We start from the raw sequence: 24,931 nt of genomic DNA on the forward strand, positions 1-24,931 counted from the left end.
CGTGCCAAATAAAATCTCAAAATGCATGGCCCTCGCTTAATTAATATTTTAAATTTTTTAGAAATCGAGGTGTGCCATTTAGTTGAATTTTTCATGGCCCTCGCAAAGTTGAAAGAGCGTAGTTGCTTTAGGCGCGCTATATTAAAATTACTTTCTTAAACTCGGGTGTGCATTTCATGTGACCCAAATCCAATTCTCAACAATGTTAAATAAAATGTGTCGCGGACCGCGGGTTCATTTCATGTGGCGTGGTTCAAGGCGTATTTTAGATGACGTTGAATCTTCCTAAAATTAACTAAAAGCGGCTAATAAGTTAAAATTGAATCATAGGCTAAAACATGTATTTAAAATCAGATAATAGGCCAATAATAATAGTTGAGCGACCGTGCTAGAACCACGGAACTCGGGAACGCCTAACACCTTCTCTCAGGTTAACAGAATTTCTTACCCGGATTTATGTGTTCGCGTACTGTAATACAGAGTCAATCTTTCCTCGATTTGGGATTTAAAATCAGTGACTTGGGACACCATAAATTATCCCAAGTATTTTTAATAAAATAATCCCGTTTCGATTGTCACTTTAAGTTGAAAAAAACTCCCTTATATACTCCCTTCGGGGGGTGTAGGTAAAAAGGATGTGTGACAATATTCTTAATGAGGAAGAAGAATTAGATGAAACCCCTACTAGTCCAGCAACACAAGCTCCAACTAAGAGTCAATCTGGTACAAAACATACATAAATGGACAACAAAATGATTACATTTTTCAAGGAGAAAAGGGAGGGGCGGTTTCTTATAACAATTTTAAGGAGACAAGACACGGATCATTGAATGTTCGTGAAATCCTTTTACACTAAAAGACAGCTTTCATTTCACATATAGAATACAAGTCTGTCGTGTCTCCATGCAATGGGTATTGCGTAGGAGGCCCTATTCGATGTTATCAAATGGCTTGTTTCCGTCAACGTTAGGTTATCTTGGTATTAAAGCAAGACATTATAAGCAGAAGAAAGTACAAATAGGGCCGACTCTAATGTAGATTCGAGTAAGGCTTTTTCCTTAAGGGGCCCATTTTTTAGAAATAATAGATTTATAGGTATTTAAAAATATAATATTTAGTACTTTTTGTATAAAAGTAGAGTTTTTCTATAAAAGTTGCCAAGTTCAACATTATAATTGATAAAATCTTACCTAAGATTAACAATGTCTCAAGATAGATTAAATTTGTTGGTTATATTATCAAATGAAAAGGAATTATTAGAGGAAATCAATTATAAAATATTATTAATAATTTTTTAAAAAAAATTTAGGCCTCACATTAAGCTTTAGCTTTATGTCACACATATGTTGGAGCCGCCCTTGAGTATAATAATACCAATAACTTCTTGTTAGAGAAAAGGAACATTAGATAAAGCAGGGAGGGCAGACTTGTGGATGTTTCTTTTTGACATCTTCTTTCTTTAGTTCTAAGTGGCTTGTCATTACATAAATTTCCTGGCAAACCCATTTGCGTTGCATTGCATTGCATTGTCAAAACAGATTCTATCAAAAGTTTCTTAGCAAAACACACAACTGAATAAACATAATAAAATAAGTACCATATCATACATGGTAACTAGACTTTAACACTAATTAAAAGTACTCAAATAAACTTAGTGTTCAAAACTCAAAAGTAGGCCACATTCTTCAGGTACTCCTTCCATTCACTTTACGTACTCCTGCCATTCACTTTTACTGATAGCTCATTTACACACACTCTTAGCAGTTGTACATAAATAGAAAAAATCAATTAGAGAGCTTTAATCTTCTAACAAAGTTGGCATCCTAATATACACATCTAAATTATTAAAGTATAAGAAAAAAAATTACTTACCATGAGTAGAAGGCAATAAAGCATATCATCACTCCATAAGCTACCACACATCATATGTTAGAGAACACCAAAAATCTGTAGTTTCTCTTCAATTTTATTCCATCTCCAAATTTCACAATTATTTTACACCTATCTATCACAGAATCTACAGACACGTCAAGGTCCAATTCTCCGTTGTTGACTTCATTAACCCTCCCCATAAGAGGTGATTCTTGTTGTGGTGTCTCTGGTTCCAAAATGAGCGACGCCTTCTTTGCTATGGCTCTTTTTTTATTGTCCAAATCGGTGACATGAGGCTGCATTGTATGTATATTGATATACAATGCGTAACAGGCAGAACAAAAAGCAACAACAAAGGTAGCAATTGTCAACCCAACAAATACAGGAACAACATCACAAGGGATCACTGGGTTTTGGAGATGCATCCCTCCTCCACATAACATGAATGAAAAGCCAACTTGGCCTATAAATGAGCCAAAAATTTCACTTAGTTTCTCCGAGATGAGAATTGACATACTTTAGATTTCTTTAAGTACATGATATCTGTAGATTTATTTATGATAAATCTACATAAATTTTTTGAATTTTGTATTATCTCTATATTTTTATGTGTTAGGTGCTCCTAACTCTACAAGTCTTAGAGCCCTCAAAGCAAGTGCTACTGCTTTGGTTTCTCTCGAAAAAGAGCGGAGTCCAAAGCCGTCTCAATAAAACTCGTGGCCTAAAGCCAAATTTTAATAAGGGACTTTAATTTTTTTTCATTTTTGTCTATTGTATAGTTATCTTGCAAAATATAGTATTAATATTACATTAGTTTCTTTTTTCTTTCTTTCTTTCTTTTTGTCTATTGTGTAGTTATCATATAAAATATAATATTAATATTCATATTGGGAAGAAAATTCAAGTTAATAAAATGTTAGCCACGTATTTTCAATTCGTTATCTTGGATCTTATTGTAAAAAATATTATTTATCAATATGAAGATTTGAGTAGCTTAATTCAAAGTTCTAAAATAATTCTAGTGTTGAAAAATAGATAGTCTTTCTCTCCATTTTGATAAGGATTTTGTATTTTTTTTATTTTTTTCTATAAACTTTAATATTGTCTAAGCAAAAATAAGATAGTAAAGTCACAACTAAAAATATTTTTGGGGCCCTAAAATTTAGGGGGCCTAAAGCAAAGGCTTTACTAGCCTCCCCCTTGAGCCACCTTGGAGCGGACTGATCTAAATCTGGCTATAATGGAGTTGCTGAAATGCACTGATGAACATGTAGATCGATCCGCTCTTTTTCAAGAGCAACCAAAGTAGTAACACTTGCTTTGAGGGCTTTAAGACTTATAGAATTAGGAGCACCTAGCACATAAAAATATAGAGCTAATACAAAGTCCAAAAATTTTATATAGATTTATCACAAACAAATAACAGATATACATGTACTTAACGAAATCTAAAGTCTGTCAATTCTCATCGGGGAGAAACTAAGTGGATTTATCATGAAAATTCATGAAATCAAAATTTCTTAAATAATTTGTGAAAACCCAGAATTGCAATGTAGAAAAAAAATATATTTCATATGCCAAACAATGTGAGAGTTGAGCTAGGGTTTTCTCTCATCTATTTTTGGTATTTAAAAGCAAAAAAATATATGTGTAACGGAAGGATAAGGCTAAAAGAGAAGAGGACAACAGCTTTGGGTCTTGATTAGGAAAGAGGAAGGTGAAAAGAATAGTTGCTTCTCCAACTTTAATCATGTTAGCAAGTAAAATGAATACATTATTATACACGTGGCTTCCATCTAATAATTTGTAAAGACGTAGGAGATTCAAACAATTGTAAATATAACTAGGTACTCCCTTGGTTCCATAATGATGGTTACTTTTTGTTGTTTCCTCGTAGATAATAAACGATGAAAAGACTTTACATAGAAGCTAAGAACAGTACTAGTACCCAAGAGAAAGAAGTTATCGAACGAAAAATGCTATGACCAGACTTTGCATTGAAAGAAACAATATAATTAAAAAAATATTAAATTTAGCATTAACGTTATACTTACTGTAAGTAATAAGCAATGAAAAGACATTAGATAACAGTTAAGTCCCCAAGAGAAAGAAACTATCGAACCAAATAATATGAACATACTTTGTATTGAAAGAAACAATACAATTTAAAAAAATTAGATCTAGTATTAATGTAGTAAGTTAATAAACAATGAAAAGACATGCATAAAGAAAAATAGTGAAAAGACTATACATAAAAACGCTAAGCATGGTTGTACTAGTACCTAAGAAAAATTAGTTGTTGAACGGAAAAAGAAAAAAAAAACTATTGATTCGGAAAGACATTGCATTGAAAGAAATAACACAATTATAAAAAAAATTAGATCTAGCATTAATGTTGTTAGCTACAATAATAAAATGATAATACCTTGATCGAACAATAGTTCCGACTGAAATGGAGGTAACACCTCATAAATTGTAAAAGACATGAACGTTCCCTACCCGAATAAATCTACTAAACATGTTCACTTTGTTGAAAATACTACACAGAGGGGTTCTCTATTTTCAAGCGTAACGACGTTTGATTTTATTTAAGAAAGACATTTAAAATAATAAAATGCCGTTGGTAAATATTGCTTTTGGTCATCAATATGCGCAAATACTCTTTGGCGAAATATTAAAAATTCTATTTTAAGTGAAATAATGAACTGCAAAATTACACCCATATATTTTCAACTTCTTTTACAAGTAAAATTCATTTTCAAACACGACATAAACTTTATCTCAACTTAAATTCCAATACTTTCTTTCGACTTCAACCAAATAGTCTAAACCAATTTAGTCATCAAAAAAAGTTAATTTGAAGGAAGAAGTAAAATGTCCACATGGCGAGAAAAGACTGTAGGCTATTCCAAAGTCCAAACTGTATAAAATTATAGGGGAAAATAGATAATAGGCATGCGTACATCCACCAGGGAGGAGGAGGAAGCCATTCATGCAGAGGCCTTGGATATATTTCGAGGTGAGTAATCAATCACATGCTTATGAGAATTTGCCAAGCGAGGGATTACAAACTCCAGTGCCAATAACGCCACTAATTACATCAAAAATAACTGCTGGCTTCAAATGACCTTCAGCATCAGCGGGAACTTCAAATTGAGTTCCCAACTCCTCACAACTTAACTTAATACTATATGTTATTAACCAAGAATGTTTGGATCCCTCAACAAACCTCAAAAGGTACAAACTTCTCAACATTATTTGGCTTTTACAAAACTGGGAAAAGTAAGGGCATAAAACAAAGAAGCAGACAGCCGCCAAAGATGGAAACCGATATTATCACACAATCAACTAACTGCTCTGCATCTAAGTCAAGTTTCCCCTGAATTCAAGAAGAGAACCTTGGAGGGGAATAAAAGAAAAGCAAAGCAATCTCAATGTTAAAAGATGATAGTTCTCATTTAAAATGGTGTGCTCCCACTTGAGGGTGAGGATATCACTGAAAGAATGTCGGTCACAGAAGCCATGGCACTTAATGCAGCTTTCAGGACGTCTTGTGAGCATCCAGGCTTCACAATTGTGCGCACCTGGGAAAGAAAATTGAAAATAAGATAACAAAAGCATGCCATAAGATAGTCAGAAAAGAGAGAAGTTAAATGAATAGCCAACAGAGTTGGTCAAAAGCAGACATGCTGTTTCAAAATTCAGCACCTTGTCCAGGTACTCCTGCAATTTTTTGATACGACCCATGTAATCCTGGTCTTCAACACAAAGAGTAACGGCCTTGGCATCTGCACCAGGGCCATCAAACTGGAGGGGACCTGGGTTTCTGTAAACATCATCCAACAAGAACTTTGTCGCATTTTGACTCAACAGCCTGCACCAAAATGAAGAGAGAAATTAGGTACAGCAAGAGGTTAAGTATTGATCCAGCTGTTTAGATGCAAAAAGAACGTTAAGAAAGATATCATTTTTATCTGATGCCTACTTCATTTGTGCTGAAAATGTATACAAGCAACAAGTCAGAAGTTTAACATACTCGTATGATTTGCCTTTCAAATCTACAGTAGCAGGATGCAAAGCAGGTACTCCAATTGATGCTTTGCCGGGGCCACGACCATAGCGCTTAACAGTCATCATGGCCTGCAGTAATGAAGCAGTAAACAGAGTAAATCATTTTTGAAGATAGATACTCAGAACTTCAAAAAAGTGGAAGCTTAGGGTGCAACTCCAGAAAAGTTTGAAGAGAAATCTTACAGATATGGGAGCAGCACCACAGTGCCACTTGTTGACCGGATTTTTCAAGTTGGTCACAGTAGCCATGTAACCATTAAGACCAGCAGCCAAAATATGGTAGCAAACATGGCCAAGTACCTGTATTTGGTTTTCTGAGAATTATGTATCTGAAAATGCAAATTAGAAAGAAAATACAGCTACTCCAGCAAAACTTACATAGGCATAGTCACAATCAAATTTTGATGGCAATGAACCCCTTGCTTGATAACCAAAGAAATGGCAAATAGCATTAAATTTCTTTCCTTTGTAAGTTCCTTCTTTCTGGAAAATGACAGAAGAAAAAGGATGTCATTCTTAAAAGATCGGAACACTGATCAAGGCAGCAAGCAACTGCACTCTTTTTTTCCTACTCTCTCCTAAGCACAGGAAGTTAAAGCAAAGTAACATCAAGGATCTTTAAGAAAACAAAACAAGAAAAGAACGACTGATCATCAGGCAAGATCATTAGGGAATGACTTCCATCCAAGGAAACCTTGACAATGGCTGAAAATGAAAATTTTGTGCAATGAAGAAAGTTTATCAAACTGATTTTTGAGCTTTTTAGATATACATCATCTCATTATAGTTACCCAGCAGAACGGAGAAAAGTAACTTCCTAGAGCTTTTAGGATATTCCACAATATCTTTTTGCACAAACATCATCCCCAATCCTTACAGCATATTGTACTTCAAACTTATTCTCCAATCACTTGTTAGAGATCCCGAAGAATCATTAGATGCAACATGTTGAATTTCAGAATACAAGGAAATAAAATTAACTTACCAATCGCTTGTTCATTTCTGTTTCAACGAGATGAGCTATAAGTTTCTCAGTCTCAATCTGTTAGGAAAGCATTAAAGACAATCAACTAACAGATAGTTCATAAATATCATCAAGCAGCACCGTACAAACATCAAATTTAGTTACCTGTGATAGCTGAGCAGAGTCATCTGATTCTGGGTGCAGGAGAAGCTGCAAAATCACAAGCCTTGGGTGTAAGCACTATCCTCATCAAAACAGAGTTAGTGCCATTTTTTAACAGTCAATTCAAACACATACAGAAACTGCACCTGCTTTCTGATAAAATACGGCAAGAACTCGAAAAGTGCAGAAGCCCATGGTGATAGTTGGGAGGAAATCTTATCAGCAGAAACACCTTGCCTGAGTAAACCATGAATTTCCTGGAATTCGTACAATCAACCAGAAAAGGCAAAGTCACAACCAAATCCACATCCAACAAAGCTTTCTAGCACTAAACACTAAACTTCAACATGGAAGATTGCATCCATTTGGCCCTCATCTTGCACCTCTGTTCTGCTTTTCCTTTTCCCTTTATTTTTGTGGGTTCTTTTTTTTTTTTGGGGGGGGGGGGGGGGGAGATCAAGAAGCGGTGCCAGGAAGGAACCTTAGAATGCAGCTAACATATTAAACAATTAATTTTGCATTCATACCTGCAATAGAGCATATACTTCAGGAATACTTTCTATAAGCCCCTCTGGCAACAGGATAACACCATGGTTTTTATCTGAATGCAAAACCTTAATCAGCTGACTGCAAAACTCAAAAACTGACTCTACAGACAAATGAGGACATAGTAGTTTCAATACCATGTTCAGCCCTAGCCTGAACTGCATCACAAATTTGTTTTGTGATGTCAAAGAGAGTTAGCTTCGACGCAGCTACCTCCTCACCAAGAATCACCTGCAGTATCGCTTAAAACTTTTAAGGAAGACCCAAGAACACTTGGAATATGTAAGAAGCACCATGTCCTAACTGAAGCATCTGCTAATCAATCCAGAGATAAAACTAACCATATTAGGATGTGACTGCAGAGTGCATTCTAAGGCAACATGTGATGCCTTTCGCCCCATGAGTCTGATGAAATAGTAATACTGAAAAAAGGAAAGATCCCCCATGGTATGTTAACAGAAGGACAAAAATAAAGGTGTAACATGAAAGTAAATCACAATCATCTAAAGTAAACAACCCTCCATAAAGATTTCATAACAGCAGATAGGTATATTAGGCTGTATATACAACACCCAACTATTTCAAAAGCAATGAAAAACATCTAAGGACATGAATAAAGTCGGTACCTTCTCTGCTGAGAGTGCATCAGTGCACATATTGCTAATGAGTTGGGAGTTAACCTGAGATGAAACCCCAGATAATGAGAATTCCAGAAATTAAGAAGTCAAAGACGCAATATCAGCTAGTTCAGAGCTTGAATTACACTAATACTTAATTAACATGCACAGCATCATGAGAAAGAAAAGGACCTTTCCACATTAACCTGCAAATTCAGCACTACTATCACTGCAAAACCGTAAATCTACCCAATGGAATACAACATCAAAAGCAGAAAGAAGCCAGCAGAAATTCCACTAGAAAAAAAAAAAAAAAAAGAAAGAAGAAAAATAGAAGCACCAGGTCCAATGGAACTCTCGACCTACCTAGAAACGAAAAGAAAAAACCTAAAGCAAGGGATAGAAAGCATCAAGAGGAACCTGCAGGATAATGCATTTCAAAGGGGAAAAAACTAGTTACGAGCTGATTCTGTGTGGTATTTGTATTAGTACCTTGCATATTGTGTCAAAGCCAACATTTGCTTCAACAAACTGATTCTTGAGATCCCCATTTAATGTAACAGGAACACCAACCACCTAAAGATAAAAACAATTCAATTAGTATGTTACTGACACAATAAGACAATACACTGGATAAAAGAGCCAAGGTTTGGACTAAAGCAGGAAGATAAAGAAAATAGAATAGGACATTCATTACTAAACATGAATCAACAGGAATAACACATACTTTTGTAGGGCATTTTGCTTCTGCAAATTTTTCTGCCAGCTGAGCAGCGTCAGTGTTTGATGTCACTCCTTCAAGCCAATGCATATTTTTAGACTTTAGATGAAGGGGAATAGTGTATACTTGAAGGTTCATCATGTACAATTAACAGTAGCACTATGAATACCTCCAATAATGACAAGGCCATCCAATTTCAAAGCTTTGCATGCAGCCATTGCAGAATTTACTTGCTCAGTCGTTCTAATTTGATCTTTTGTCCGTCCCAGCATGTCATATCCACCTTAATAGGAAAAAAAGCAACAAAAATAAGCCCCCCAGAAAGGCAAAATGTAAATATAAAATGAAACTTCATCCAGATGTAAATACCTTGATTCTTATAGGTAGCAAGAACGTCATTGGTGATCTCTAGAGTTTTCTGCGCAAATAAACCTTCAGAACCACCTATTGAGATTTGAAAAAGAGAGCTTCAGCACAAATGACTTCTTTGAGGAGAATCAAGTTTCTAAGAACTATAAATATTAGAGCATAACCAAAAAAATTTATCAGCATTAGCGCATGATACTCAATATTAAACATGACACATGCAAGAGTGTTAATAGTGGTGAAATAAATCTGCAAATAGACACTCTTGTTAGCTATTACTACAGCATCCCAATAACTGCCATAAAGGAGATCTCAAATGAAAAACAATGAGAAATGTGTAAAGAACTTACAGCACCATCGTAAAGGAAATACTTACCCAAAAACCCAAGCAAGGTATTATTGGGGTTGTGAACCTTAAGAGCATCATGAAGACCCCATAGCACATTGTGTCCTCCAGGAGATTGTCTACCACAAAATAGCACCCCAACCCTAACAAAAGAAGAGGATAAACAGTGAGCAAAGTTTTCGTTCCTATAGAAGAGACTAGGGATAAAGGTGAATACTGTGCACAAAAACGCAATCAAGCTCATTTTAGTGCATAATGAAATGTGACGATACAGATAGCAATCCCTTGGGTTAAGATTTTGAAGATGTAAGTAAAAGAGGAATTCAATCACAGACAAAATAAATAATAATAATAATAATAACAACAACAATAACAACAACAACAACAACACCATACACCTAAGCATTAAGTCAGCATAGAATTTGTTAGAAAGTATCTCCTGATTCCAATATTGATACAGTTTGCGAGTAAACTGAGGAATTATGAAGCAATTGTCAAAAGCAATACCTAATTACAGGATGTTCAGTAATTATCTGAGCATCAGGGACCTTGGCAGTTGCCCTAAGAAAATGGGCTAACGGCTGACCATAAGTGTGTGGGAAGAACCGTTTAATTGTGTGTTCACCAGAAGGATCTGCCGCAGTGGTTGCATCACGGAGCTCTACCCGGACAGTAGTACCCTGTTCAAATCGGAGCAATTCGGAATAAAGCTAGGTCTGAAGATGTTTAAAGCAATAACATCAAAGGACAAATTGCTCAAGGATCTTGATATCATAGGCAAAATTAAACAGAATAACCTAAACGTGGACAATAAAGCAAAGTGGTGATGCATTAACTACAAGAAATGGACACCAATGAATGAATCAATTGATTGAAAGCTGGCAATTACGCCAAAGTATGATGAGTTGAACAAATGTCTCGGGACAGTCAGACAAACGTCTGAACAATCTAATTGTTATTATGTAAAAGTTAACCAGCATTATTTCTGATAATTTGTTTTAAAAGACAGCTTTTATGTGTTCATGACTTCCGCTGATGTAAAGACGTGATTTTTTCCAGATGAAAAAAGTAAAGACATGACTTTTCGGCTAGCTACTCGTTAAAGGAAAAACATGCGTATATCACAGTGAAAAATAACATGTTGGAGCTGAGCGAAATCTAGTAAAAATCTTTCAGAATAAAATCGAAAAGGATACTTTATAGTACATGACGGAAATCCTGTGTCCTTGCCTAAAAAAGAAAAACTTGTAAAAATTAAAGAGGTAAATGTTTTAACTTATTTTTTATTTTCTTAAATACACGATCAAGTTACTTGTAATTTGAAAAAATAGTGTAGGAACACAGATGAATTGGACTCCCAATAAAATTAGATTGATGAACAATACACATCTGATATGAATAAAATAATCCTAATAAACACACCACAAAACGGTACTCTGATGAAAGAAAACAGCATTATATGTGTGATCTACCACGTTAGATCTATTCTTCACGAGGCTGATATACCGAGAGAAACTACGAACCCGAACATTTTGCAATAAACTACTTATGACTGCCAAAAGGCAAAAATAAATACAACAGTGCGTTAAATCGATAGGAACAATCAGATTCAAGCGAGAAGGAATGGACGAGATGGCAAAAAGTATCATGCACAAAAGGCTTCAGAAGACATGAAGAGAAGTAGAAAGAGGAAGAGAGAAACCTGAAGACAAGGAGGAAGTTCAGGCTGGTATTGAGATCGAAGCTTTTGCAAATCAGAAAGTTCTCGAGGTATACCGTAGTCTGCATCCATTGTTTGTGTCGCTGCTATACTCACTCGCACCAACTTTTGTCAGTCTCCCAACTCTGAAAAGACCGTTTATATAGGACAGGGGCTAGTGAGGCGATACAACCAACCCAGCAACCAGTTTTACCTTCCGGGTTCCATGACTCTAACCCTATATGCCCTTGCTTTTCCACATTATTACGATGCAGCCATTTCCTTTTATTCTGCAATGCAATACGAAAATCCCCCAACCCCACAAAACCAGTGCTAAGCAAATCATCAGCTGTAGTAAAAATAACGCAATTAAGTGCGCGTATAATCACTAGTTTGAATCCATTTGTCCCAGTGAAAAGGATCCAAACACCTGGCAAGAACTCATCTCACCCGTCTTCGTTCAAAAGAAAAAAGGAAGATCAAAGCATAATTTGTTTTAAGAAATGGGTTACACAATCCTCAAATTATATTGTCAAATAAATTTTTACTAGTAGTAGTTCTTTTTTATCTTTTAAAATTTACGCTAGTATATATTTTTATTATTATAATAGTTTTATCATCTCTCGGTAATCCCATTACGCAAACAAGTTATGATTTTTTTAAACTTGAAGAAGTCTACCTTGTGAAAGATTGTTTTTGAGTGATCAAGTCCAGATAGGAATCCACAAAGGAATATGCCCCTTCAGGATAATTAGGTAAATTCGTAATAGTTCGGATGGCAGGTAAAGCGTGCGGATATTCACCTAAAATACCCTCACCTACTTCTCGATGGGGAAACAGGAGCTTCTTTTTCTTGTTTGAAGGTAGCAAAGTTGGATCTTTTTGGTCGTTTTGATGGCCTCAGGAGCCAGTTTTCATCTCCATCTCAATTTTTCAACACCGCCCCCAGTTTACTCTAACCCTTGAAAATTTTACCTTATGCCAAAGAAAAAGAGGAGTGCACACATTTGCGGAGATGCTTCTTTTCTCATTTGTCAATACACTTCCAGACTATCCAACTTTTCTGTTCCAAGCCATTATAGAGCAGGAAAAAAGAGGAGACACAGACCGCCTCATTTCACATCAAACTGAGAACATACTTGAAGATGCTAAATCGTTATTATATCAAACTAATAGAAATCCAACCACTAATCTTCACATTGATTTCATAATTTTGAAAATTTTGGTGGCCTTGTAATCCTGCTCCCTTGCCACAACTACCACTCTGGGGCAGAAAGAACAAAGAAAAGGAAATGCAATACAGAAACGAAACAAATTTAGGCCGGAACTGTTAAAAAGTTGCATAGATCTTAGTAAGCTCATAAGTCACAACTAATAACACTGAACGACGTCCTTCAGATGTAAAAGCAAAGACTCATACAGAAAGTCTATGATACAAACTAAAGAACTCAAAGGAAGCATGATCCACCAAGGGAAAGGATTTGATCACAACGAGTCACATCACAATTCCCAAAGAATGGGGATTGAACTTCATCCTCGATCTTGAAGCTTTGCATCTCTTGCCCATCATGAAGGACAGGAACTCAAAAATCCGACCAGTCTTATTTCCTCCCTTTATTGGAACCAGAAGACCGTGGTTTCTGCTTCGTTGATTTTCTTCTGGATTTAACCAGGGTTGGCTGGGAAGAATGAGCAGGCATATGATGCCCAGGAACCAAAGCAGGGAACCCAACAGCAGGGATTCTGCATATTTCATATTGCATTAGTTAAAATAAAGGCTATATAAGCACCTGAGAGAAATTAATGGACCACACTATAATACATAAGCATGGCAACCTACAAAAATTGCCAGCCAGTCCAGTCTAAGACTTTCGGCAGGCGTTAATCGAAGCCGGGTCCAAAAATTTATGGCAGCAAAAAGTGATATGGAGAATGTATTTCAGTAAAATGACAAGAATTTTCTTATCCTTACCCAACAAGAGCACAGCAGACTCCTGCTTGGTCATACAAGCACCATTAGCACTGCCATTCTGCAAAGAGAAGCGCAAAGCTTGATTTTCTGCAAGACAGCACTGGAGAACTAACCCCAACCTCTTGCACTCTGATTCAAAGTATCTACTCTTCAACTCAAGATCCCTAACATACAACTTCTTCCGCTCTCGTGACCTGACAGCTGCATCTCTGTTTCTCAATTGCCTGGAAGATCAAATATTAAGTTTTTTACTCAAATTTTCTTTAATCTGCTGTATACATCACAGATTAGATAAATGCAAAGCTATTATCATCTTGAAGGAGAAGAGCAGAGGGATGCATTACAGTAGTCTAGATAAGTGCACATGATGATATCTCCAATTTTAAGCATGATGAACTACATGTTCTTCCTGGATATAGACATATAGTATACATCACACACTAAATAAGTGCAATCTTTATGGAACATGGTTTCTTCTTCTAAGAGAAAATCCAGCACCAGTTTGCTTTGTCAGCAAAGTTCCCCACTTGGTGGTGTGTATTCCCCTGCCTCAACTACTCATAGTACCCCAGGAAGGCGGTGTAGCTTAAATTCGCACAGTTCAGCATATCACCATGTCTCACAAGTTGCAAATTAATGGAAACATTGAACCGTCATGTGCTTTGATAAAAATCAAAATTGACAAATCAGACTTTGGAAAGAAGAATCATACTTTTGTTTCATAATCAATAGACAGTGAACGTTATGTTCTAACACAGCACAAATCAACTATAAACTGAATGGCTAATGCAGACTCAGCAGTTACCACAATCAATGTACAATGTCAAATTACTGTAATCTTATAGAGAGAAACTCCTTTAGAAATCCGCTGAGAAGACACAATGTGGGATGGCATAATCAGCTACTACTGATTGAATAAAAGGAGAAAAAGCTTTTCTTTTTTGAAATAGTAGGTATTATTGATGTCAAAACCAGCACCTAAGAAAGTGTTGTGATTACATCCAAAATATAGCAAAAGAAAGTAAACTCTGGTTATCTATAGTTCTATATAAAAGGATTGAAAAGAAGAAAAAAAATTGCAAAGTTAGCATGCATAACTCAAATTATTTACATTAAGCAGTATCAGAAAGAGGATCCTTTTAATTAATAAGCATGAGCTGCACTAAATAAGTACTCTGAGCAAAGAGGAAATATTTTATCTAAATAAACGGCGCCATTTTAATTTAAGGTAAAGGAAACTATGTTGAATAAATTACAAAAACGGAAAGAAAAAGGGCCAAAATTTTGGAGAGATACCTCTTACGCTTTTTATCGACGGGATCATCACTGTTTAGTTCGTCAGAGCCGTCCTTAGACTCAATCGGCGACTGGGAAACCTTCTCCTTGTCTTTGTCGTCATCATCAACCTCGGAGCTACTTGAAACCTTGGAATCGGGGAATCCATTGACTTTATCAGAGGGAGAATGATCGGACTCAACAGGAGAATCAGCCAGCACGTCGGAGAGAAAGTCGTCAGCAAGTTGAAAATCAGGCTCTCCGACAGCCACGTGACCGACGATTTCATCATCGTTCATGAGAAGCTGCTCGATCTCCTGAATAGACGGCGCCGAGGGATCATGAACAGAGAAGAGATTGTCGGCGGGATCCTCTAGAATGTTGTGGAAGAGGTCATCTACATCGTCCCAATTGATGTGTCCAACGATATCATCGATGTCATCCACCATCGCCTATCTACAACCCAGATTGGGATGATTGAACCAAAATTCAACAAGAAATGCGGGGGTTTGGGGTGGGGGAACTAAAGCTACGACTACGATTTTGGGACCTGTAGATGGGGCCAATTAATAGTCACGTCATACACCCCCGTATTTCTTAGAGGTTAAGGGTCCAAAGAGAAGGTAACCGAGGAAATTGCAAGGAAATTGTGAGTAACTCATCTATTACTGCGTCATCCAACCAATAGGAATTCGAGTTTCCTTCAACTTTTCGACATTTCACCACGTATGTACAGTTACAGACTAACTAAATTACATAGTCCTTATTTATTATATGACTATATTCGGGTACTCGGATTGCGCGTGTACATATATTAAATAAATATATAAATTTTAAAAATTATATACATATTATTAGATAATTATTTTATAAAATAAAAATTAAGAATTTTTTAAAATAATAAATATTATTCCCATTAGTTAGCTTAACAAATGAAGGAATTTTATTTAGAGCTTTATTGTGATTTATCCGGATTTATGTCGAAATAAAAATTATTATTTTTATGTGACTTAATATTGAAAATAAAATATAAAAATATTTTTTATTACAATTCTTTAAAGATTTGACAAATAATACAAATTAAAAATAAATTTAAAAAAGTTGGTGTTATATCTTCTAAAAATTTGATAGTGACAATTTTAACGTTTAAAGAATGACTAATATTAAACTAATATTTTACAAGAAAAAACTTAGTATAAATATTTAGCGAGATGTTTTCATTTGTCGGACTAAATGCAAGAAAGAAACAAATAACAACTCATTTATAACTAGTTGTCTTCTACAATTTTATCTTATTGCTAATTTGTACTTTTACCTATTTGAATCTTAATTTTATACTATAATTGATTTTGCTATATTTATGATTTCTTTCACCATCGATACTCTTCTTATAAAAATAAATTAAGTGTTTTGTCAATTTAACAAATAAATTTTCTTATACGATAAATTTGTAAAATAAATTGAATTGGATTTGCTAATTAGTTAATTCAATAATTAATTATTTGTTCTAAACATTAAAAGAAATAACTTAGTTTTTATTAATTTAAATTCTAAATATTAGATTATTCTACTTTTTAAATATTTGACAATAATTATTATTATTTTCCAATAAGAATTTGATTTTCAAATAGCAAGAAAAATCATATGTTTTGAGTCTTTATTTGAGAATTTGTAATTGCTAACTCACGTTTTGCATAGTAAAGAATCTCATAGGAATAGTTCAATACAACTCTAATATTAATGGTCTTTCAATAAGGAAATCTATATAAGGTAAAAGTGTTATTCGATTTTAAAGTCCCTTCCTACCTAGTTTAATTACGAAAAATATAATAATAAAATTTTAGGTGGTCTTAAAATTCTTAACAAAGGAAATAATTAAATAACTATTTTGTCTAATAGAAAAAACATTAAGGGTAAAATAAGGGAATAACATTTCGCTAAGTGCCTTTATGATTTTAATATAGTATATATAGATTTTATTGCTCTAATGATGAGATGTACAGTTGCCCCAATATTTTGGGACGGTTCTAGTTAAATCTATCAAAAAGTTAACATACCATTTCAATAAATGGAGAAAGAAACCAAAATTGAAATAACAATTTGTTAAAATATTTATTTTGCCTGTTTTTCGCTTTTGGTTACCAAATTAGCCGATAACTCTAATGGAAATAGAGTAGAAAAGATGTAAAAATTATGTATAATTTGAATTTGGCCAAAGATTTAATTTTATTATATTTAACTATTCAAGTTCAAGCAAAATTTAAATTATTTATAACAAAACAAAAAGGTTAAATATTTGAAAAATAAATATGTGTGATGGGGATGTGGAAATATATAGAATTGTATAATAATTAACTATCTAAGTTTGAGACCAAGAATAATTAAATTATTTCTATCAAAATAGAAAGGGCAAAGCCTTGGAAAAAAAATTGCCTACGGTTCCTAGCATGGTTAAAAAACAAACTTGGAAACCTAGAAGGATTTGAGAAGAGTCCTCATATTTAGGATTTTGTATATATTTAAAATAAGGAAATATTTGATAAACAATTTTTTAGTTGACTTCAAAGCCCAAAATATTAGGGAAATAATTAAATGACTATTTTGTCTAGTATGAACTTTATCTTTAGAGGGTAAAAAAGGCGATCGACATTTCGCTAAGGGCCTTCGTGATTTTAATATAGTATGGATATATTAGAAAAAAAATATTTTTAGTCTTTTCCAAAAAAAAATGACACATTTATATCATTGGGAATAGTTCAAATTTAAACTGTTTATTTTATCTATTTTATCCTTAATGAGAAGTTTTTATAACCACACAAAGGTCATGCCCCCACAAACCTTTACCTCTTAAATTTTTAAGGCCACAAATTTCAAAAGTCTCCCTTTTTTTCTGCCGAGTCAAACTACCTTATCTAAATTGAAACTGAGGGAGTATATGCATAAGTTTTACTAGAATATATTTTTCTCCTTTTATGGGTTAAGAATAGGGTAATATCACCTCCTTTTTAGTCCATGTTTATGCTTTTTAAATATAATCCCTCTGGTCTACATGACCAATTTATTTTTTTTATTTTAGTTCAAAATAAGTGTCCATTTATATAATCAAGAAAAAATTCAATTTATTTTTCCAAAATTACCCTTATATATCTATTCTTAAAAAGTCATTTACTCCTCACATTTGAGAAGAGAAGTAAGTGTTACTATAACTATGTTGCAACATTTAATTATGGGTAATTTAGTCACACTAACTATTTTTGTCTAGAATTTAGTATTTTTTTAATGTATGTACCCAAAGTAAATTGGTCACTTATCGTGAACCAGAGGGAGTAATAAGTCTGAACTAATCAAGTTTCAAAGAAATACTTTTCATTAAAAAAATTATCTTTAGCACTCAAAAATTTTGTATTCTTTCCAATGCACAAGTTTAAATTAAACTTATAACATTTTTCTAAAGCAACATTTGACATCAAATCTTTAGAAATAAGATTTTTCAATTATAAAACAACAAGACTTTCTTTATGCAGCACAACTCAAAATACACGATGACATCCTTTCCCGCTTGTCCCCACAATTACAGATGCACATGTACAAACAAACTCACGTAATAACTCAAATATGATTTTAGAGAAAATCTCTCAAGAAGAGTAAGTTTTAATTAACTTACCTCAACTCCATTCAAACTATTACTACGGTGCTCCAATTTGTTTAAAATGCCCAAACACCATCACAAGTTGATATCTACATTTATGAGTTCACATATATCATTAACGTGTCACAACAATAGCAATTAAACCAATTAAGCATCTAGCACTTAGGTCCAACTTTACAACTTTCATAAAAATCCTTATTTCACCATTTAAAGGTCAATCTTTGAATGTCAACTCCAATTCATCCATTAAATGTGTTATGGAATCTAGTCATTCCATTAGAAACTCAAAATGATGTCGTTCAAATAAACCCAATACTATTCGTCTGCAAGCGGCAAGAACTGATCCAAAAAGCCCTCAAAATCCATGACGTAGGCATGTAACACGTCCTCTAAGATCTGAATGGTGCGCTCAGACACCTGTCCGTCTGGGGGTGAAATGTTGTACTCAACTCAACCCATGTGTCTAACTAACACTGCACAACTCTCTATAAATGCGATGTGAACTATGTGCCTCGATCGGAGATAATGGAAACTGTCATTCCGTGGAGACGAAAAATCCACGGATATAGATCTGAGAAAACTTCTCGAAAAAGTATGCAGTCACCACCGGAATGAAATGAGCCAACTTAGTCAACTTGTCCACAATCACCCATACTGCGTCAAAATTCTTCAAAGTTTGTGGGATCTGAATAATGAAATCCATGGTAACACGCTCCTATTTCCACTTGGGAATCTCAAGTCTCCGAAGCAAATCGCCCGCCCTCTGATGCTCATACTTCAGCTGCTGACAATTCAGACATCGAGCCACATACTCCACTTTATCTTTCTTCATTCTCCTCCACCAATAGTGCTGCCTCAAATTTTGATACATCTTAGCGGCACCTGGATGAATGGAGTATCACGAACTGTAGGCCTCCTAAAGGATCAACTCACGCAACCCATCCACATTGGGCACATATAATCGGCCTTGCATGCACAACACCTTATCGTCTCCAATAGAAACTTCCTTGGCATTCTGTGTTGTACCGAGTCCCTAAGGACAAACAAATTGGGGTCATCATACTGATGCACTCTGGTGCGCTCATAAAAGGAAGACCGAGAAACCACGCAAGCAAAAACTTGTCTGGGCTCCGAAAAATCCAATCTAAGTAAACTGATTAACCAAGGCCTCTCTCCCACGTAGATATGCCAAACTGCCCAAACTCTCCGCTTTTCTACTCAAGGCATTGACCACCATGTTGGCCTTCACGAGATGATATAGAATAGTGATATCATAGTCTTTAAGCAACTCTAACCATCTCTGTTTCCGCAAGTTAAGATCTTTCTACTTGAACAGATGTTGGAGCCTCTGATGGTTGGTATATACCTCACATGGGACACAATACAGATAATGCCTCCAAATATTCAATGCATGAACAATAATTTCAAGTCGTGGACTGTATAATTCTTCTTATGAACCTTCAGCTACTGAGAAGCGTAGGCAATCACCCTACCGTCTTGCATTAATACCGCGCCAAGTCCAATATGCGACGCATCACAATACATAATGTAAACTCGTAGGCAACACCAACATTGGGGATGCAGTCAAAACAATCTTGAGATTTTGAAATCTTGCCTCACACTCCTAAGAAAATATGAAAGGAGCACCCTTCTAGGTCAATCTAGTCAAAGGTGCAACAATGGATGCGATATTCGGCCAAACTAAGAAAACTCCGACTCTCAGTAGTTGAAGACGGTCTGGGCCAACTATGAACTGCCTCAATCTTCTTTGGATCTACCTTGATCCCCTTACTAGACACCACATGACCCAAAAACGCTACCAAATCAAGCCAAAATTTACACTTCGAGAATTTTGCATGTAACATTTTCTCCCTCAAGGTTTGGAGTATGATCTTAAAATGTTGCTCATGATCCTCCCGGTTGTGGGAGTACACCAAGATGTCGTCAATAAACACCATGATGAATGAGTCAAGATATGACTGGAATACATTGTTCATTAGATGCATAAATACTGCTGGGACATTGGTCAGTCCAAATGACATCACTAGAAACTCGTAATGACTATACCGAGTCTTGAAGGCTGTCTTCGGAATATCTGGATCCCGAATCTTCAGTTGATGATACCCTGATCTCAAATCAATCTTCAAGAATATTCTGGCACCCTGAAGTTGGTCAAATAAGTCATTAATGTGTGGTAATGGGTACCTTTTCTTCATTGTATCCTTGTATAACTGCCTATAATTAATACACATCCGCATTGAGCCATCATTCATCTTTACAAATAGAACCGAACCACCCCAAGGTCACACACTAATCTGGATGAAACCCTTATCAAGCAACACTTGTAGTTGTTCTTTTAACTACTTGAATCGATACATGGACATCTGTACTTATCTTCGAGAGGCTACAGGGCTGTTAGGAGCACTCCCCTTCTTGATTCCTCATCGTGCGATTTGATTCATTTGAGTCTTATGCCTTTGTTTCTTTCCTATTCAATCTTATGCGACGCAAAGCGTTTGTTATAAATTGGGAATTGAGGAATTGTAATGGTACTGCAGAGGTGGTGCTGGATGTTTCTCCTTGCGTATTTGATTAGGCTATTATCATCGCCTTGCGGAAGGTCGTTCTATTGTTTCAGCTCAGTATCGATATTACCTAAAGTTTTGATATTTGGCATTGATTAGTATGATGATTCGTGCGTTGCTATCGCACAATGTGGTGTAATGATAGGATGTTTTTCTATGCTTCGAAGCACTGAATGACTTGGAAGGATTTTTAACCAGTGCAAGATTCAGAGATTCAGTATTTTATTTTTAGCGAAGGAAAGGCAATCGTACTATGAATGTTCAGGTTTGGTTGATGAAGTAACGATACTTGGCATTTTCGAGCGTGGTGAAATCTTCATTTGTGATGTGGTGTCATCGTCCTTGATTGAATATAAAGTGTTAAGTTTGTCGTGTTATAGTTTTCTTTAATTCGCCTTTGGAATGGAGTATTATGAAAGGTGTGCGAGAAACGACTGTTAGAGATCACAATATGTATGGTTCAGGATCAAATCGGCGTTCCTAGTGTTGATGGCTCGAGAAAGATGATTTTAGGAAGGGTTTAGAGCTAGTGGTGATCTATTAGTTCAAGTGATATAAAGATGGATTTTGACTTAAGGCAACAACTAGGCAGCGAAGGATGGGGAAGAACATGTGGGAGGTGTCTTACGGTGGTTAAACTTCTAGAAGGCCAAGTGTGAGAAGCAGGAGTCGAGTAGTTGCTTAAATGATAAGTTTGACCAAAGTGGGAGAGTGGCGGAGTAACATATGGGTTATGTGGTAGGATGACTACACGCTTTGAGAAAAGTGTAGAGAGATTTGGAATTCATGGTGGACAGTGACTAGGTTTACAGACTTAATTTGGAATATTAGCTATTATACGGGGGAGATTGGATACGAGAGGAAGGAGTTGCTTGATGTGAAGAAGGATACAACATGACTTTGGATTCGAATGTGTCGTCGCACCTTTAGTTGATGTCAATGGGGAGTGAACGGGTTTGTACAGCTGGTGAATGGGCACGGACTCAGGATGGTTTATTGGTTTTGTAGTGATTGTGCTTGGTGCAGTATAGTTGGAAGGTTTCGAGGAATTTGGCAGGTCGATGTCGCGAGGTCATGTCAGAAGGCAATAATGAACCTTGGTGGATTCTAGAGTTAGGTAATGGTAGCTTCGAGCTAAGTGGGAGAGGCCTACCGCCTACGATTGGATTGCATGCTTATCTACTTGTGAGGTTTCTGGTCCTTGGTGTATTGGTGGGTTATTACGACTAAGGGAAAAGAGACATCAGTGGTGATTTGAGCAAAGGATTGAGGAATGTGTGCTATATAGGGCCTTATCGGTTCATGTACTAGCAGAGCCTTGGAGTTGATTGTATTCGAGACAAAGTCAGAGTGGGTGACTCTCAGCAACAGTCCTAGTGAATTCAAAAGTTAAAAGGTGGTGCCTAAGGATTTCAAGCCCACAGTATGGTTAAGAATCGAGCTTTTGTAGTGGATTATGAAAAAAGGGGCTTGAAGTGTTTTATGTTATCTTCCGCTTGCAGTGTAGCATTTGGAGGAATGAGGGAAAATGACTTCGGATTCGTAGAGGAATTTTTAGAATGGGTGTACCAGTTGAGGATGAGAATATGCGCGCAAGGAGGGTATGAGATGGTTTGTGGGATTTGAGACAGTAAGGCCTTGTGATATAAGGTCACTCAGGATGAGTGCGGATTTGGGTTCACGATGTTTTGAATGAAGCTATTATTATTCCTAAGGCAAGTCTAGAGTAAATTAGAAGAAGTCAGATTGGTTAGTAATGGTTGGATTGGCATGATGGTAGCAATGATCAGCTCCTTCAGCATGTTGAGGTACACATGTGCTTTGTGGCGGTACGTGTGAGGCTTGACAACCACTATAATTGATTTTGTTTGGAGGCATTCGAGTATTTTGGCATGTTATGTGTAGATGGATCCCGGAAGAGTTATTGTGATTTAGATCAATACTTGAGGTCGGTATTTTCTACAGATATGAGAATTCAGTCCTGTGTTGCCATGGTTCTCTTGAAATGAGTTGAGTAAAAGGTTTCTATATGATGAAGTATTTACCCTATTAGTGGTTCAAAAGTTATGATGTAATTTTTGTACTCTTGCGCATTGGTATGATTAAGTGCATTGAGTAGCATGGGATTTGGAAGTTGATGATCAAGGTTGCAGTTGGGTGTTGACAAGAATGTCACCAACTCGGACGAGCAGGTAAAAGGGATTCAGATGATTAGAGTGAGCAGGTATTGTATTCAGCGTCACCTGAGATCGGTATCATGTGTCAGAGTCTTCGTGTATTGATTTGCGGATCCTTGATTTGCTTTACAACATTAGTGTGGCTGGTGGTATGGGGTGCAAACTTGTTAACCGGTGCATAAGGTCATGGGAGCGTATCCCACGGGAAGATTGTGTTAGTGTGACATGTAGTCACTTGATTGAGTGAAGTATTGAAACCAAGTATGGAGATTGTGGTTACATCATTCATGTGAGAATTTATGCCTGAAAGGCACTCGGTTCATTTGGTTGTGGACTGTGGAAGTTTGTTCTGAATCGACAGTTGCTCTTGTGTGTCATGGGAAAATGGGGTTATTATGGACCATTTGAAAGGTTATTAGCCTAGTACGGTGCGATTAGAATCGGCTTGAGGTCCGTGGATGGATTTAGATATGAATATGGGCTATATGTTAGGCCGGATGTGTTCACTTCAGCATAACACTCCTTATGGAAGAGTATTCAGATATTGGGTGTTATTGCATCGTTGGCTATTTCAGGTAATGCTATATTGTGCCGTGTGAGTGGTGGAACAACTTGATAAATTTCTTATGTGCTTAGGTTCCGCATAGCGATGGTATTATGTGAGCAGGATAGTTCTCGAGATTCAGATCATATAACGCACCTTAGTTGTGCTTGAGTTTTGTAGTGTATGGTGCTATTTGTCTCCCCATGGATGGTATTATGCACTTAGTGTGCTCGTGGCCTATATTCAGGTATTTTGTAGTAATGAGCATTATAGCTCGGTAAGCACCTCCTTATATAAATTTTACGTGTGGATCGGGTGGCACGCCGCCACGGGTATGTTGTTTAGATCGGGTTGCCAACAGTGTGATGTTGAGTACAGTCCCCTATATCTGTTTTTGTGTGTTTTGTTTCCCATTTTCTAAGGAAGGTTTATAACACCTTTTCGGTTGTCTAATTAGTTGCGTATGTTGCGTAGTCCCTTCCAGAGTTCGTTTTTCTTATGTATCACCTTCAAGTTTGTAGCTTATTGGCACATTGTGGCAACCACAAGACTTTTGGCAACGTCTGAGGTAGCTTATTGTCTGAACAACTTATACTGTGTGAGACGAGATTACTGGATTTGGGATCAGTGCGATCGAATTATATGAAGTGTATTAAAGAGCAAATACCATTATTTTGTTCATAATGGGGTGATGACTATAGTTAAGAGAAGAGATTCAATGATTTGATGACTCTACAGTTGGTTATGAATTTCTACACATCTCTTCTGTCGTGGTGGTATTGCAAGAGTTGGAACAAGACTTATATATCTCATGGGGTGCATTGTGAGCATCAGATTCGTGGGATGTCGGATGTTATTATCAGAGAATGTTATTATGGTAATGTGAATTAGGCGGTTCATGGTGTTAATTCATCAAAGGCATGCAATCATGTTTTGGTACATCGTGTGGTGATTGATACATTGCTCGTATGTTGGAAATAGGCTTGGTAGAGAATTTAGGGTGTTAGAATTTGGATCTAAGGCTTATTTAGCTAAGTAAAAGGGGAGAATCTTCACATTTGTTCGAGAAAATTGCTCAACTGAGTTGTGGTAGCATGAGTAGGTGCACGAGGTATTAAACGGTGATTTCAGACAACCCTAGAGTAGTTTTTAGCACCTTCGAGGACGAACGTATATTTAAGTGGGGGAGAATGTAATGATCCGACCGGTTTTTTTGAGCTCAAACGTGTCATTTGGTGGTTTGAGGCCATGAGCAGCTTCACTTCAGGTATTATGACTTGTACGCATGGTCGGAATTGAAATTCGGGAAGTTTGGAGTGGATTTGGAAAGAGAATTCTCATTTCGGAAGCTTTAAGTTGGAAGAA

General features: G+C 36.1%; 2 protein-coding genes across 2 annotated transcripts; both read right to left on the reverse strand.

Moving 5' to 3' along the window:
- Positions 1 to 5,048: 5,048 nt before the first annotated feature.
- On the reverse strand, positions 5,049 to 11,536 carry LOC104227347 (pyrophosphate--fructose 6-phosphate 1-phosphotransferase subunit alpha). The gene is made up of 19 exons (XM_009779570.2): positions 11,368 to 11,536; positions 10,173 to 10,345; positions 9,696 to 9,808; positions 9,323 to 9,397; positions 9,123 to 9,236; positions 8,960 to 9,027; positions 8,725 to 8,808; positions 8,242 to 8,295; positions 7,957 to 8,037; positions 7,753 to 7,846; positions 7,597 to 7,670; positions 7,216 to 7,326; positions 7,073 to 7,117; positions 6,929 to 6,985; positions 6,322 to 6,426; positions 6,127 to 6,243; positions 5,909 to 6,012; positions 5,581 to 5,746; positions 5,049 to 5,456 (listed from the first exon to the last, which is right to left on the reverse strand). Exons 1-19 carry the CDS (start codon positions 11,455 to 11,457, stop codon positions 5,331 to 5,333), a joined length of 1,851 nt encoding a protein of 616 aa, XP_009777872.1. The 5' UTR covers positions 11,458 to 11,536; the 3' UTR covers positions 5,049 to 5,330.
- Positions 11,537 to 12,679: 1,143 nt separating this feature from the next.
- Positions 12,680 to 15,225, reverse strand: LOC104227346 (bZIP transcription factor 60). The gene is made up of 3 exons (XM_009779569.2): positions 14,633 to 15,225; positions 13,337 to 13,560; positions 12,680 to 13,107 (listed from the first exon to the last, which is right to left on the reverse strand). Exons 1-3 carry the CDS (start codon positions 15,058 to 15,060, stop codon positions 12,860 to 12,862), a joined length of 900 nt encoding a protein of 299 aa, XP_009777871.1. The 5' UTR covers positions 15,061 to 15,225; the 3' UTR covers positions 12,680 to 12,859.
- Between the last annotated feature and the right edge of the window lie 9,706 nt (positions 15,226 to 24,931).

This window comes from Nicotiana sylvestris, chromosome 4 (genome assembly GCF_000393655.2).
Source record: "Nicotiana sylvestris chromosome 4, ASM39365v2, whole genome shotgun sequence".
Classification (NCBI taxonomy): Eukaryota; Viridiplantae; Streptophyta; class Magnoliopsida; order Solanales; family Solanaceae; genus Nicotiana; species Nicotiana sylvestris.